At 41.0% G+C, this 17,345-nt stretch overlaps 1 protein-coding gene across 1 annotated transcript in view; it reads right to left on the bottom strand.

Moving 5' to 3' along the window:
- ptprc (protein tyrosine phosphatase receptor type C) overlaps positions 1 to 17,345 on the bottom strand; it is a 154,699-nt gene that overhangs the window by 27,772 nt on the left and 109,582 nt on the right. The window contains exons 20-28 of the mRNA XM_060829556.1: positions 15,723 to 15,884; positions 8,606 to 8,814; positions 8,452 to 8,512; positions 4,899 to 5,007; positions 4,184 to 4,218; positions 3,973 to 4,082; positions 3,037 to 3,127; positions 1,393 to 1,469; positions 852 to 888 (exon numbers count right to left, since the gene is read on the bottom strand). Of these exons, the coding sequence (XP_060685539.1) occupies positions 852 to 888; positions 1,393 to 1,469; positions 3,037 to 3,127; positions 3,973 to 4,082; positions 4,184 to 4,218; positions 4,899 to 5,007; positions 8,452 to 8,512; positions 8,606 to 8,814; positions 15,723 to 15,884 (891 nt within the window). The remainder of the gene's footprint in view (positions 1 to 851; positions 889 to 1,392; positions 1,470 to 3,036; positions 3,128 to 3,972; positions 4,083 to 4,183; positions 4,219 to 4,898; positions 5,008 to 8,451; positions 8,513 to 8,605; positions 8,815 to 15,722; positions 15,885 to 17,345) is intronic.

Below are 17,345 nucleotides of genomic sequence, written 5' to 3'. Positions count from 1 at the left end.
TCAGTCAGATGCCCTTTATATATTGGATTGAACAGCATAAAAGCACCCCCCTTCCCACACCACCACCCCCCCACCCCCACCCCAGGATGGATGACAAAGGATAGGTCTTTAATGATTGTGAAGATCCTGACATGATGGGGAAAGGTCTTTACTGATTGGGCGGTGTATACGTGATATGGTATGCCCTATAATGAATGAGAGGAGGTATAACAGTAAGACAGGCTCACAATGATGGGGAGGGTTCTACAGCAAGATGGTGCAGTATATAAACAGGGCAGGTTCTGTAATGATGGAGCAAGCTGGACAAAATGCATGGGGTATATTGGGATAGCAAGCCCAATAACAATATGGCAGGGATATACTGAAGTAGTAACTTCATTATGAGGAGACCAGGTGTAAAAAGACCAAGTTGGTTTTTTAAAGTGTAGGTAAGGGGTTACAATGAGTGCGTGGGTGACATCAAGTGCAGGTTGGGGATAAAAGGGTCAAACAATCCATGATAACCTGTTCTGCAGTCCCATCAAAGGTGAATCTTTAGCTCCCTTATAATTGCTTGATTTCTAGAAAAACGGCAACAGTAGCCCATGACACTGCTGCAGCAAACACAAAACCTTTCAGTCCAAATCCTCAACATCATGCATACTTCAGGCAAGACAATCATATTGACAGTGAAACCATATGGCCATTGTCCTGAGATTGGCCACTCGTTACGAGAGCTGTGGATATATTGTGAGCAAACTGTCCTTTGATCCTCTACCTTATACTTACATGACAGAGATTCCCTTAGTTAAACATATAATTCAGCTACATCACTAAATAAAATAGTATTGTCTACATAGAAATAAATGTACCTTGGGCAGCAATGTACTTCTTGGACTCATTGAAGCCCTATAGAAAAAGACAAAAAATAATTATAATTACGCTGCAATAACTAAGCCCTTTTGGAAAGGATAAATGAAAATGATCAATGACAATATGTGCCACTTTTACTGAAATAATTTCACTGAAATAATATTGAAATAACACACTGTCTGAAGATTGAAGCCCATAGACCACACCAGCATAATTATGATGGAGACAGTGACGCTAAACAGCCAGTTGTCAAAGAGAATAATAAGATCATGCCAGTGTTAATATTGTAGTGGTCCTCAGGTAAGTGGATTCTGTGAGTAGGTTCAGAATCTTGGAAGGGTCAAACTTGCAGCCTTGTTGAGGTCAGAGCGATTACCCTTTCACAAGTTGTATATATGAAAACAAACAATACGTTCTCGTGGAGGAGCTTATTTTCAAAAGAATTTGAAAGTTCCCATTACTATCATTATTGTGTGAGAGTTTATAATGTTAAATGTTTTAAATATTACTTGTATTTCACTTCTAAATATTGATACTCACATCAATGAAACTTGCGTTGATGTAATCTGAACCTTGCTCTCCCGGCACTGGAGAAAGTTGAACACGGTTGTGATCATCTGTTGGGAAAATTTAATCTTGCTTAATTCTAATTGAAGAATTCAATTAATTTAGACAGTCAAAGTTTTCCTTTTGCAATTGTAACACCCAAGAAGGTCTGAGGATAGCTAAACAAATTTTTGCATGACCAAGCTAGGAAACAGTTGCGAACTTGAAAAGATGTGGTTAGTTGACATAAGAACAAGGGAAACTAAAGCAGATTGTGATGAAGTTGTTTCAAATTATGAAGGAATGGGACTTCCAGTTATCGAGGGGCCATTGCTCAATGCGTAATAAAAACATTTTCACTGCATCACATGTTGATGGCAAATGTAGGTGGAAGATTAACCACAGAGAAAGGAAAATTTATTCTATATAAAAAGGGTTACAGACTTTGGGAGCGAGTTTTTGAAGCAAACTATATTAGTAGTTAAGGACAGGTTAGAGAGATGGGTGAAAGAAAAAGATATAAAGTGATAGGGAAACAAAGAGGGCACTTCGACTTGTAACAACATTGACTGGTAGGATGGAATGTCCTCTTTCTATGATGACGTTCCTTTACAATTGCCTGTCATTTTCCTTAATAAAAACTACCATGTTGACAGCTAGAATGATAAGAGGGGAGATAGTACTTGAAGGACACTGGAACAACAGATTTGACCCCTGGCCATTTAAAAAAAGATTAAACCATATGGATTCATCTCAACGGCTGCTTGGCTGGTGCAGCTGTGAAGAACAATTTTTCTGGGACATTCCTGTTCATTTGCAAATTTAAAGCACTGAATCGCAGAGTTAATCACTTTTTCGCAACATGCCAAATGTTTGAGGAAATGATCACTTCTGCATCTATCACAGCAGTTAATTTTTAAAAAAACCATAATACAAAGATAATGCTTTGTGTTAAAAACATGATTGCTTCAAAGGGAACAAGGATGAACTTTAACCTGGAGTAAATGACTGAGAAACTATTGCTTTCTATAAGCTGCATTAATCAAATATATTTCTGTAAATTCCTCCTCAAAGTATTGAAATAATAACAACAGGTAGGATATTCTATGAAGAACTTCTTTACCTAACAGTAGGCCATTTAGAAATACTGTCCAGTTGTGTCAATGTGTGCAGCTCCAAGAACACTCAAGATGCTTGGCACTATTCAGAACAAAGCTCATTTGATTGGCATCCCATTGACAACCATTCACGCACTCCATGGCTGTAGCATGTACCATCTACAAGATGCACAGCAGAAATTCACCAGTGCTCCTGAGGGACCACCTTCCAAGAACAACCATCATGTAGGACAAGGGCAGAAGATACATGGGGACATCAGCAACTGCAAGATCCTCTCAGCCACTCACCATTCTAGCTTAGAAATATATCACTGTCTCTTCACCTGTCGTTGGGTCAAAATCCTAGAATTCCCTCCCTAAGAGCATTGTAAGTCAACCAAAACCAAATAGACTGCAGTGGCTCATGATGAAGGGCATCAAGGGTGCACAATAAATGCTAGTCTTGCCAACAATGCTCGCATCCCATGAATTAATGAAAAAAGGCATCTTCAACTAGTTAGTGATTTCCGTTGATACTCACATGGCAGGATGTCAACATAACGGTTCTTGTTCGTATTACATCCTCGCCGTGCCTCCTTGACGGAAAATTTGCTGAAAACCCTTGGGATGCTCTGCAATTTTAATTTCAAAAATCCACATTACTTTCCCTATTGTTAAAGTAAGTATCATTTCACATTGGGAATAATTTTCACTTTCACCTTCAAGATGATTACCAGAATCACTGTTTTTTTTTCCACAGAACCCACCCAGTTTGTGTGTTGTGGGAGTGAGTAAATGCATTAAATTAACCAAAATGTAGGGACTTTTATTATATAGAAAATGCATTCATTATTTTGCAATATTAAGGCATGGAGAAGACATCAAATAGTTTGTCTAAAATGACATCAAGTCCCTGTTTGTGATCATGATCTTGGTAGGGCAGGGCTCAGGCAGGAGGGTAAGACCACAGTAACTAATGCTCAAAGAGGTCATTGCCCTCTCAAGAGGTCAGAAAGGATTGCCTGGTGCCATTTAAGGCAAAAGAAAAGTTCTCACTTGTGTTCTGGCCAACAGTCAACTATCAATCAACATCACCAAAGCAAACTGCATGATGTGCAAAGGTTCCTTCTCGTGTCTTCGCCAGCGACTAATCTTCAAAGAGTTCTCCAGTTCTTGTTTAGAGCACGGAAACAACTTAAGTTTAGTAAAGGACAATATAAAAGCAGGCTTTCTGAAATAACTCCACAGAGGACAGTATTCCTTCACCAAATCACCTTTCATTAACAAGTGAACAGTCCTTGGCTATAGCACTGCCTCATAAAGGGTCAGGTTCCAGAGTGCCAATATCCCTGACACTCAACCCTCTTATACCAGCCAGGGCACCTCAGATAGGTCCTCAGAATAGGCAGTCAGTTCAAAAATGTAAGATTAAATAGTTGCAGTCTTATGTACCCAACAATTGACCAAATGCACCTACTTGGAATTCTGCTAAAAATAATCTTGATTCATCAGCCTTCTTTCTCCTGTATTCGTCAATGAGTTGATCAGCAGCAATGGGTTCCACAGTGAGTATTTGCTTTTCATCATCTGCAAACAATGATAGATGGCATTAAAGATGTGAACTTTCTTTCCACTGGGAATTTTTACGTACAGCATATGAAAAGTTAGAGAAAGGAAAGGTAACTGACCGTGTTCAATAAGTTCCACAAATTCTTCAGAATTTCTATTTAAGATTGAGCACAAACAAAATTATTGCATTTTATCAACAGATCAGAAACAAAATATAATTAATTAACATATTTTCCCCTTTACAGTGCCAACTAGCCATCTGGCAGCAAACCAATGCCAGCAGTTGAATGATGTGTGAACAGTGTCAGGCACTCTTTGATATTAAAGCACTTTACATTAGCCCTGGAGGGTGAAGTTGTTTTTAGAAACACTGGAAACTTTCAGCACAAAGAAACATTCAGCTCATTATGCCTAGGCCAGCTAATAAAGAACTAAACAATTAATACCCACATTGCAGCTCTCGGCCATGACCTTCATTTGAAGGTGAAGTGCCTGGTCTGTACCAATTTCTCAGTAATTATGGTTAATAGTATGAGAGAAAAGAAATCCGTCCGCAGATCTTGGTCGAAGAACAGATTGGTGCCACAATTGGACAAAGCCGAGTAGGATTCAATTTTAAAACAATTGAAATCTCCTGCAAAAACCTCCCGAACAGTTTGTCAGAACCTGACATAGTTGTGTGCAGAAAAGCTACTTCAGAGGAAATAGGCTTTCTGACACTATATTTCTTTACTTTTTGGCATGCCTGTTCTATGAAAACATATTATTGGCTGGTACATAGTGCCACTTGCCAAAGGGGTGGATTAAACTATTTTGAAAGAATAAAGCAGATACCTTGAAGATTTCTTCTGCAACATGTATATCTTGTACAACACAAAAGTCAGAGCTATTGAGGTCGCAATGATCAGGAAGACCAGGAATCCAATTAAAGCCTTGTCATTATCTAGGATAAGATTTTCTATAATTATTCATTAAGAATGGTTCAATGTAGAAAAATGCACATGTTCAGTGTAAATATATCAGCATAGGAAATATGAATTTTTGGAGAACCAATAGCTAGAATTTCCTCACCTGTTCAATAATGTTAGACAGTGAGTTAGTTTTGGTATCTGAGAATTACACATTACGTGCACTTTTAAAAGTCTAAATGTGTTGAAGAAGCAGACAAATAAAAGCCATTGGGATATGAGTGCAATAATGATGCTGAGCATGTGGCTCTGACATCTGTCCCCTCTGCCTCCAGCATACCATGGCCATAATGTGTACTATCAACAAAATGCACTGTAGAAACTCACTATGGCTTACTTGAAAACATCTCCCAAGTATACATCTCTACTATCTTAAAGGCATCAGGGGAAGTCCAGCAGCTTCATGTTGTTTCTATTAGCTTGGTGAGAGTGGGTATAGGAGACACCTGGAGGGAGAGGTGGAATGCAGAGTACGCGCTGGCATGGAGAGTCAATTAGTCCCAAACAATCAGGGGTGCAGGTAGGACATGCTTAAAGTAAATGCACAACACAAGCTGGATACAGAAGTCCTTTCAGCTTAAACACGTCAGTCTTATCACAGTTGCAAAAGCTCTGATGTAAAAACATTACCCAGTGGTTGGGTTGGTAAAACAGCTATTTGTGTAGAGCCATAGGTTAAGAACTTAGCTTAATCAAACAAAATTAAGGCTTTTGTTTTATTTTTACATGTAGTGAGGGGGATTGGTGGTTATTTTCTGCTGAAGTGCAGGATGTGGTCTTCAGCATGTTTGATTCATGCCTGTTATCTTTATTTTTCTCCACATTCTGAAATGGTACATCCAAAATAGCTTCAAATTAAGACAGGAACCATGTTAGAGTCAAAGAGCATACAGCTGTACAGCATGGAAACAGACCCCTTGGATCAACTCATCCATGCTGACCAGATAGTTCAACCTAAACGAGTCCCACTTGCCAGCATTTTGCCACATCCCTCTAAACCAATACTATTCATTTACCTATCCAGGTGCCTCTTAAATGCAGAATTGTACCAGCCTCCACCACTTTCTCTGGCAGCTCATTCCATACACGCACCACCCTCTACGTGAAAAAGTTGCCCCTTGGGTGCCTTTTATATCTTTCCCCTCTCACCCTAAACCTATGCCCTTTAGTTCTGGACTCCCCCACCCCAGGGAAAAGACTTTGTCTATTTACCCTATCCTTGCCGCTCATGATTTTGTAAACCTCGATAAAGTCACCCTTCAGCCTCTGATGCTCCAGGGAAAACAATTAAATATTCATTGGTAAACAAATCGGTTACTGGAAATTTCAGAGAACTGGCTTTCTTGTTCACTGTAACTCTGATCACAGAATCAGAGAATAGTACAACACAGAGGAGGCCATTCTGCCCCTCGGACCTAGGCCAGCTCTTTCAGAGAACAGATGGAGCCTGGAGGATGAACTGAACGTTGAGTTCCAGTAGGCAGTTCCAGTAAAGTGGAAAAGAAAAACTCATGGTAGGGGGATAGCATATTGGTTGGCCAACAGGAAGCAGAGAGTAGGCAGAAATGGATCTTTTTCAGGTCGACGTGATGTATAAATGGTGTGCCACCAGGAGCACTGCTGGGACCTCAACTGTTCACAATGTGGGTAAATGACTTGGATGAGAAAACGACATGGTTTCTTAAATTGCTGGTGACACAAAGTCGGTAGAATATAACTTATGAAGAAGGAATACAAGAGGCTACAAAGGGACATCGGTAGATTAAGTGAGTGGACACAGATTTGTAAAAGATGTTAATATACAAATTATCAATTTTGGTAGAAAGGATTTTTTAAAAAGTGTTGCAACTAAATGTGAGAGAGTGCAAAGGGATCTGGATCCTAGTGTATGATCTGCAGAGGTCTAGTTTAAAGTACATCAGAAAGCTAGCAGAACATCATCATTTACTAACAAGGGAAAGTGAATTCAAAAGTAAGTGAGTTTGCTTTATTTATATGGATGAGACCACAATAAAACGTAGAGTGTCATTGTAATTCGGCACGGTTGTAAATGCATTGAAAGCAGTTCAGAGAAGTTTTATGAATCTAATACCTGAAATGGGAATGAGAGTGCGGGGGGAGGTGGTGGGATGGTGGTGGTTTGATGGTTGTCTTATCCAGCAAGGTTGGATATGCTAGCCTTATAGCCACTAAACTTAAAAGAGTAAGAGGTGATTTGAATGAAACATGCAAACCTTCAAGGGAGCTTGATCGGTTGAATGTGGTAAAAGTTTATCAAGGCTACAATGCAGATTTGAGGTTGCAATCAGATCAGCCAAGATCTTATCACTTGACACAACAGGTTTGAGGGACCAAATGGTTACTCCTGTACCTTGATTGTATGTTCAGAAGAATAAATTGCTTAGTCCCAGTCCTCGGTTATTTCAGAATTCTTTTCTCGATTACATAACAACACAATTCCCTATGAATGCTGCGACTGAACCACCCATCCTATCAGACAGAACCTTCCATCTATTACAGAAAGAATAGCTTCTCCCCAGTCACCCTAGATTTTTTGCCCACAGGTTTGAGGCTCTTTATTTACTTTTACTGAACACTTCTCGAAATACCACAGTCAAATCTCTTCTTGAGTCTCTGCTCAAAGAATTTCCCATGGCTAATCCACCATTTGCACATCCCTGAACATGATGGATAATTTAGCATGGTCAATTCACCTAATCTGCACATTTTTAGACTGTGTGAGGAAACCGAGGCATCCAGCAGAAACCCATGTTGCCATGGGGAGAATGTACAAACTCCACATAGACAGTCTCCCGAGGCTGGAATTGAACCCAGGTCCCTGGCGCTGTGCCACCATGCTGAAAGTAGACCCACAAGAGAAGGAATTCCTAATTTTATTAATCCCTCAGAGGATTAAGTGATGCTTCAACCAATGATGTTTCAGTAAATGGAATCACCACACATAATTAGAGATCGAGAAAGATTTCCTTCACAATTTACAGTCCAAGATGTGACTGTGAGAACAGAAGGGTAGTACCAAAAACTCTCATATTTCACAATACGTTGGACTGTTCACTGTGTCAAACAGAAGGGGTTCATAGTCCCCTCAACTGGTGAAACACCAATCCATCCCTTAATTGATGAAGAAGGACAACAGCATGACTGAAGGTGGGAGTTTGCAACACAGTACCTTCTCTGTGATACATTCAATAATGGGATAACACGGAGTCAATGTAGTCTGCGATACCCCATTTGTTGGCTTGTTGGCTTACCCTTTCTAATGGGAACTAGAATTCTTTGCATTCATTTTTAGAGGACCTTACAATTTGAATTCAGTAAATGACTGGGTGGACAAGCAACCTAATGCTTCCCAGTACATAGTGTTGACAAAATATGAGTAAAGCAAGCATTTCACTTACATCTAGTTTTGACAGAAAAGACGCTACTCTCTGACGTATATTCACCATTGTTGGCAAATAGCTGTAACAGCAAAGACAACAGTAGCATTAGGAAAAGTATGATCTCTCTATGATGTAAATAAAATAAGCATAAAACAAAATAAATTCACCTTACCTTGAGTTCATATGTTGTCAGATATTGCAAGTTTTTGAAGATAAAGTTACAGTTGTCCATCTCTTTTTTTGAAATTTTGTGTCCATTAGCTGTGGCCGAATATGTCATGCTTTTTCCATTATATTCATGTTTCTCTAATTTATCACAGACGAGTTCAATCTTGTTATTTTCAATAAAGTTAACACCTTTTATCACGGGATTTTTTGGACCTATGAGAAAAATTGAATTTTTCTGTAGGAACATACTACAATGTTGTGTTAAATAAGAACAGAAAAACATTTATTGTGCATTTAACTTTCTAAGTAAAAAAACAAGTTGCACATTTAAAATGCAAAGCTCAAGTCTTTTTCTGTCACAGTGATTTTAAAGCTTGGCAGGTAGAGTTATGGCACTGTTACCAAATTAAACTGTTGAGGAAGGATTATACTTGTTGTAGTTTGATCTTTCAATTATGAAACCTCCAAAAAATAATGGATTCTGAAGATGTTACAAAAGAAAACTTAAATTGCTCAGTTCTGATGAAAGACTTCAAACGTTGCCAAAATTTTACTAATCAGACAAATGGCTAATGTGGGTCAATATTGAGTTTGGGGTATATTCGGTTGGGCTGTGGGAGTTCATTAAAAATGTTGCCAATTAAGGGCTGAAGACCAGGAGACAGTGAGGACTGCAGATACTGGAGAGTCAGAGTTGATAAAGTGTGGCGCTGAAAAAAAGCACAGCAGGTCAGGCAGCATCAGACGAGCAGGAGAGTTGATGTTTTGGACAGGACCCTTCCTCTGGACCGAAGACAGCCGATTAAGGATATGTTTTTGCAAGCAGGAGAACTATGCTCAGAATGCCAGACAGAATCAATGCATGAAATATGGATACTATTCTTCACATAAGTGATACCGTTGAATGGCATGGATCACAACAGGGCAGCATCTCTCTGGGGGAGAGGTAGGCTTGGAAGCCTGGAGAGTAGATGGGAGTCACTTCTGCCATTGCCTTGACCAATTATTGCTGGTCTACACCCTTAAAGCCACTGGAAAATCTTGGCCATGGGGACAGACTGGACCGGGACTTTTCAGATGGCAGCGTTTTCTCCAGCTGGCCATCTGAAGACTGGACAGGAAACACATCTCCACCGTTCTGCTGAATAGCTAGTTAACACTTCACAGAGCAGTGGTAGCTCCATGAGATCAAGGTTTCCACACCAATTCCTTCGAGAGCCGCTGATCTAATCCAACTGGCTGGCAGCACCACGATTGGATTTATAACCTAAATCTGAAGAGCAGGTGCTTATAGAGTCATAGAGATGTGCAGCACAGAAACAGACCCTTTGTTCCAACTCGCCCATGCCCACCACATATCCTAACCTAATCGAGTCCCATTTGCCAGCACATGGACCATATCCCTCTAGCTTCCCATAGAATTCTAGAGTACACCTGGGGATTTACCAACTTTTTTGCATTTCAAAACAACCAGTACCTCCTCCTCTGTAATATGGACATTTTTCAAGATGTCACCATCCATTTCCCTACATGCTGTATCTTACATATCCTTCTCCACAGTAAACATTGATGTAAAATACTTGTTTAGCATCCCTCCCATCTCCTACGGCTCCACACAAAGGCTGCCTTGCTGATTCTTAAGGGACCCTATTCTCTCCCTAGTTACCCTTTTGTCCTTAATGTATTTATAAGAACCTTTTGGATCATCCTTAATCTTATTTGCCAAAGCTATCTCATGTCCCCTTTTTGCCCTCCTGATTTCCCTCTTAAATAAACTCCTACTGCCTGTATGCTCTTCTAAGGATTCACCCCATCTCTCCTGCCTATATCTGACACATGCTTCCTTCTTTTTCTGAACTAAACCCAATTTCTTTAGTCATCCAGCATTCCCAGCACCTACCAGCCTTTACTTTCATCTTAACAGTAATATACTGTCTCTGGACTCTTGTTATCTCAGTTTTGAAGGCTGACTATTTTCCAGCCTTCCCTTTACCCGCGAACATCTGCCCCCAATCAGTTTATGAAAGTTCTTGCCTAATACCATCAAAATTAGCCTTCCTCCAATTTAGAACTTCAACTTTTAGATCTGGTCTATCTTTTTCCATCAATATTTTAAATCCACTGGAATTATGGTCGCTGGCCCAAAAGTGCTCCCCCACTGACACCTCAGTCACCTGCCCTGCCTTATTTCCCAAGAGTAGGTCAAGTTTTGCACCTTCTCTACTAGGTGCATCCACATACTGAGTCAGAAAATGTTCTTGTACACACTTAACAAATTCCTCTCCATCTAAACCCTTAACACTATGCAGTCCCAGTCCATGTTTGGAAAGTTAAAATTCCCTACCATAACGATCCTGTTATTCTTATAGATAACTGAAATCTCCTTCCAAATTTGCTTCTCAATTTCCTGCTGACTATTAGGGAGTCTATAATACAATATTAAGGAGTCTATAATCATCCCTTTCTTATTTCTCAGTTCCACCCGAATATCTTCCCTGGACCTATTCCCAGGAATACCCTCCTCAAGTACAGCAGTAATGCTATTCCTTATCAAATATACCACTCCCTCTCCTTTCTTGCCTCCCTTTCTGTCCTTCCTGTAGCACTTGTATCCTGGAACATTAAGCAGCTAGTCCTGTCCATTCCTGAGCCACATTTCTGTAATTGCTATGATATCCCAGTCCCATGTTCCTAACCATGCCCTGAGTTCATCTGCCTTCCCTGTTAGGTCTCTTGCATTGAAGTAAATGTAATTTGATTTATCAGTCTTACTTTGTCCTCTGCTTTGTCCCTGCCTGTCCTGACTGTTTGACTCATTCTTTTCTCAACCGTACCAGTCTCAGATTGATCTCTTTTCTCACTATCTCCCTGGGTCCCACTCCCCATCTTACTAGTTTAAATCTTACCGAGCAGCTCTAGCAAATCTCCCTGCCAGTATATTAGCCCCCTTCCAATTTAGGTGCAATCCATCCTTCTTGTATAGGCCACTTCTACCCCAGAAGAGATTCAAATGATCCAAAAATGTGAATCCTTTTCCTACACACCAGATCCGCAGCCATGCTTTCACCTGCTCTCTTATGGTTGCGAACATTAAAATACATCCAGGTCAGAGGTCAGAGAGCAAGGGCTAATGAGGTCTTTGATGTCATGGGAGGGAGAATGTCTTCAATGGACACAGAGGACCCCTAACGAGTTGAGCCCACTGCCCCACCTCCATAAACTGGTACCAGTTGAGGCACCTTATGCACCTTATCGCCTCCACTTATGACACTTCTTGGTCAGACTTGTCCTCTTTTCACAGTAGATGATAATGGGGTATGAGAAACACTTACAGAGAAAGTGTTAAAAGTTATGAATAACAGTTAAGCTTACAGTGAGAGCAGGGGATCATGACTGGAAGGAATTCAGTTAACTATTAACATATTATGAACTACTTGGGTTTCAACAACAATAGTTAATTAAGAGGTGAGGGAGTGTTCATCCCAAAAGGACTGTTAAATAAGGATGGCAGGCACCATGTTTCTTTGAATGCTCCAAGTATCTTAAGAGCAGATGAAATGTCATCCTATCCCAGCTTAGGCTTGGATCAACCTGGAGCCATCAGTTTTTTTTTCAGTTAATCAGGGATTTTTGTAAATGTGGAACCTTGAGATCAAAACAGGAAGGCAGATATTTCTGTCAAATTTCTAGCAATGTTCAGAGACAATTAGAGATTTCTGTTGACAAGAAAACTTCAAGTGTTTTGTCTCAAGTAAGAAAGCGATTGATTGGTCAAAGAGGCAGGTTTTGGTTCCATTTCTGGATCCCCAAATGTCTTGTATTTCGACTATGTATACATTAGTGTCTTACTTGTTTATACTTAAAATCTGATAATATTCCCTAACTTTGGTCCTAATCTTGCCTGATAGCATAACTCTGTTGGACTTCAAAAATTTGAATTAAATAGTTTGAAGGGATAAATTCAAAATTTTAATTTGGTGAGCTCAAAGAAATTGTACTAATTTAAATTGATCTACACTTCTTCTTAAAACTTAAAATCTTACTCTACCACATCTCTATCCTTTAATATCTTCCATGCCTTCTTCATGCCATCTCATATTTCCCTATGGCTGTCAGGCCTCTGTGCCCACTCATGCACAATGTACGCAACACATGATCCATACAATGACCAGGTAAGTGTTTAAAATGTTCGTAAGAGAATTTGTACAAAAATTCAATATTCTCTGTGAAAAGCATTGTTCTCTTTCCTTCTCGCACATCTGCCATTGAAATTCAGGAAGTGAAAGCACCTTCAATCCATTTCATACCTCTGAATTCTATCCAGGTTAAACACATAAGCATTGACCATAATCAAAGAAAGGTCAGGTCATTACTGAACGATAAAGGTGCTGCTCCGTGCTAGCATTCTCTTATAAGCCATGCAAACAAACCTACGCTAAGTGCATTTTATTTTATTCATTCACAGGATGTGGGCATTGATCACTATGTCAACATGCATTGACTACCCCTAATTGCCCAGAGGGCAGTTAAAAGTTAGCCGCATTGCTGTGGATCTGGAGTTACATGTAGGCCAGACCCAGGAAGGACATCAGCTGGGTTTTTCCCCAGCGATCAACGTGATCATCATTAGACTCTCAAATCCAGATTTTTATTGAACTCAAATTGCACTGCCTAACGTGGCGAGATTCAAGCCCAGGCCTCTGGGGTCTCTGGTTTATCAGAGTTGAGAGTGTTCATCAGGAATGTGAGGATGAAGGACGCATGCCCGAAATGTCAACTCTCCTGCTCTTCAAATGCTGCCTGACCAGCTGTGCTTTTCCAGCACCACACTCTTCGACTCTGATCTCCAGCATCTGCAGTCCTCACTTTCTCCTCTCTAGATTGTCAGTTCAGTGATTATTCCACGAACAAACAGTCTTACCGCAAATTCAACCCAAACTCTGGGTCAGATATGTGGATGACACCTTAGTAATCATTAAAAACACAGAAATAGAGAAAACACACCGGATCATCAACACCATACTCACAGGAATCCGATTCACTAGAGAGGAAGAAAAGGACAACCAACTCCCATTCCGAGACGTAATGGTACAGAGAACACCTGACAGAGAATTCACCACAAAGTTTTACAGGAAAGCCACACACACACAGACCAAGTCCTGAACTACGAAAGCACTCACCCCAACACACACAAAAGAAGTTGCATCAAGACACTATTCAAAAGGGCCACAACACACTGCAGTACATCAGAACTGCAAAAAGAGGAAGAAGGACACCTATACAATGTATTCGCCAAAAATGGATACCCGCGCAATTTCATCAACAGATGCCTAAGGGAAAGACAACGGAACGAGGACATGCCGCAACCCAAAGGACTAGCCACACTATCATACATCAAGAGCATTTCCGAACTGACAGCCAGACTACTGCGACCACTAGGACTCATAACAGCACACAAACCAACAGCCACTCTCAGACAACAACGCACCAGAATGAAGGACCCGATACCCAGCATGAGCAAAACCAATGTAGTGTACAAAATCCCATGCAAGGACTGCACAAAACACTACATAGGACAAACATGAAGACAGCTAACGATCCGCATTCATGAACACCAACTACCCACGAAACGACACGACCAGCTATCCTTAGTAGCCACACACACAGATGACAAGCAACATGAATTCGACTGGGACAACACTACTATTATAGGACAAGCCAAACAGAGAACAGCCAGGGAATTCCTAGAGGCATGGCACTCATCCACAGATTCAATCAATAAGCACATCAACCTGGACCCAATATGCCGACCACTGCAACGGACAGCTGGAACTGACAACCGGAAGCAGCAGAGACAAACCACTATAAATGCCAGAGGAAATATCACAGAAGCGTTTCACAGGAGGCTCCCAAGCACTGAGGATGTCACCTAGACAGGGGATGAAACGCCTGCAACACAAATTCCCAGCTCGGCGAACAGAACCACAGCAATAAGATCTGGACAATATCCAGGCTTGTGCCAACAAGTGGCAAGTAACATTCGCGCCATACAAATGCCAAACAATGACCATCACTAATAAGGGACACTAACGATCACCCCTTGACATTCAACAGTATTACCATGACTGAATCCCCCACTGTCAACATCCTTGGAGTTACCATTGATCAGAAACTCAACTGGACTCACCACACAAACACAGTGGCTACAAGAGCAGTTCAGAATCCAGGGATATTGTGGCAAGTAACTCACCTCCTGACACCCCCAAGTCTATCCAGTATCTACAAGGCACAAGTCAGGAATGTGATGGAATACTCCCCACTTACCTGGATGGGTGCAGCTCCAACAACACCATGTCAAGAAACTTGATACCATCCAGGACAAAGCAACCCACATCCACAAGCATCCACCACCGGTGCTCAATAGCAACAGTGTGCACTATCTACAAGATGCACTGTGGAAATTCACCAAAGGTCCTTAGACAGCACCTTGAAAACCCATGACCACTCCCATCTTGAAGGACAAGGGCAGCAGGTACTTGGGAACATCACCACCTGCAAATTCCCCTCCAAGCCACTCACAACCCTGATTGGGCAATCTATCACCATTCCAAAATTGTTGGGTCAAAATCCTGGAATTCCCTCCCTCGTGGCATTGTGGGTCAACTCACAGCAAGTGGACAATAGCAATTCAAGAAAGCAGCTCACCATTACCTTCTCAAGGGCAAATAGGGATGGGCTATCAATGCTGGCCAGCCAGCAACACCCAAATCCCATAAATGAATAAAAAATATTCAAGCATTTGCAGTCATTTTCTTTTGCGCTTTGCTGTCAAAATGTCAGGAAATTAAGAATGGCGCACAAGCAGACTGAATGATTGAGTGCATGGAAATAGGAGGATATGTGATGCCAGCAGTTCAAATCCAAGAAAGACAAACTTGCTTTAGGGAACAGTGCAGCACAGAGTGTAATGGTTCCAGACAGTGAATCCCATCATTACAGTGTAACTATGAACTGACAGTAAATGCCCATGCTCTGAGGAAGAATAAAGTAAAATGGTAATGACCTATAAATGGACAACAGAAGAGATTATTATAATTCAGTTACATCACTGGAATACTTACAACTTGACTTTGTCCAAATGTTGCAAGTAGTTGAATTTGATTGAGCTGTATTGTTGCACATCTTATTGATGGCTGTAACAGTTACAGTATAACTTGTGTATGGTTTCAGGTCTTTACACACTTGTGATCCATTTTTAACATTCTGTTGAATTTTTCTGGAGGCTGTAAAGTGAGGAATAAAGCTTTTAAATAATTCTTACAAATTTTTATATTTGGCAAATTCTACTTTGAAAACTTACTGTGGTTCTTTGGCTGTCTTTTCACATGCTTGGATAGCAGTTTGATATTGAAACCTTTGCTAGCAGTCCCTTACTTAGTCCCTGCAGCCAGTGTGGCACAGAGAGAAGGATGGAGATTTGTTAACCTCAGTGCTCCTCAGCGTCGAGAGAGGGAGAAGCGTTGGAGAGAGGGAGAGGAGTTGGAGAGAGGGAGAGGAGTTGGAGAGAAGGAGGGGAGGAGAGAAGGAGGGGAAGAGAGGGGAGCGAGAAAAAGGGAGAGAGAAGAGGGGAAAGAGAGGGAGCAAGAGGCCAGCTGAGAGAGCAAGGAGGGAAAAGGGAGGGAAAGAAAGGGAGAGAAAAGGAAGGAGAGAAAAAGAGATTGAGCTATGCTTCCCTGAACCAAACAACGCTTCCAACTCATCTGTATCGAGGAGCCAAGGCTAGTGCCAATTCCTGCTCTTGAAGTTTGGGCACAATTATTGGTTTTGTATAAAAGTGATCCCTTTCAGATGGGTAACTAGAGGAGATGTAGCCTTCCACTATTGCCACCCATTCTCTCCACAGCCCGCTATATTCTTCTGTTGAACACTTGAACTTGAATTTGATGGCTTACACTTGACTATTGGTAGACCCATGCACCATTAGGATCCATTGAAGGGAGCTCCCTGACCTCCAAATCTACTGCAGGGATAGAGACTGTGTTCCTACAGGGGCAATCGCAGATTGATTGCCAGGCTGCTTCCCCTGCAGATTTCCAGAGTTTAAGTACCAAATTCATTAATACAAGACATTCATTTGCAACTCTTTTGTTGTCAATTTTGTTCTGCTCCTTACTTTCATGAAACTCACGTCAAAGTATTTTCCCTTTCAGACTGATCATCTTCTTATCTCCAGTCTCATCCATTATATTGACCAAAACCGTTCCACCAGCCCCTGAACAAGATTCTCACCAATTACAGTCACCCAGAAACATTTTACCAAACAATTACAATGGTATCCCCATCTAAACTATACATGCCAAAATTAAGATGAATAACGTAAACATCTCCAACATGGCTTCCAGTGTGGGAAATCTGTGGCCTTGATAACATGCCTAATGTACTTGGTGTTGTTTCTCTCTCAACTGTGCAATGGCAGATTTTTCAGCCTCGCCTCTTTGTAATTCAAATAATAAATTTCGCTGGTGCTCGGCCATTGATCCTCTTCCACGCTTGTTATTAACAGGCTCAACTGCATCTTACTAGTTTCTTTCTATTAGCAGCAAGTACAGAAGAAATGCAGCCTGTGACCTGGGCAGCAGCAAGCAGGAAAGAGAATGATGACACAGGAGCCTGAGCACTGAAGCAAACTTTGCCAGGGAGACTGTGGGGTTGACCGACAGACACTGTGGGAGTCAGTGAAAGAG

The sequence above is a fragment of the Hemiscyllium ocellatum genome, chromosome 9 (assembly GCF_020745735.1).
Source record: "Hemiscyllium ocellatum isolate sHemOce1 chromosome 9, sHemOce1.pat.X.cur, whole genome shotgun sequence".
Taxonomy (NCBI): domain Eukaryota; kingdom Metazoa; phylum Chordata; class Chondrichthyes; order Orectolobiformes; family Hemiscylliidae; genus Hemiscyllium; species Hemiscyllium ocellatum.
The sequence above is the reverse complement of the archived record's forward strand: the minus strand, read 5'-3'. Positions and strand labels throughout refer to the sequence as shown.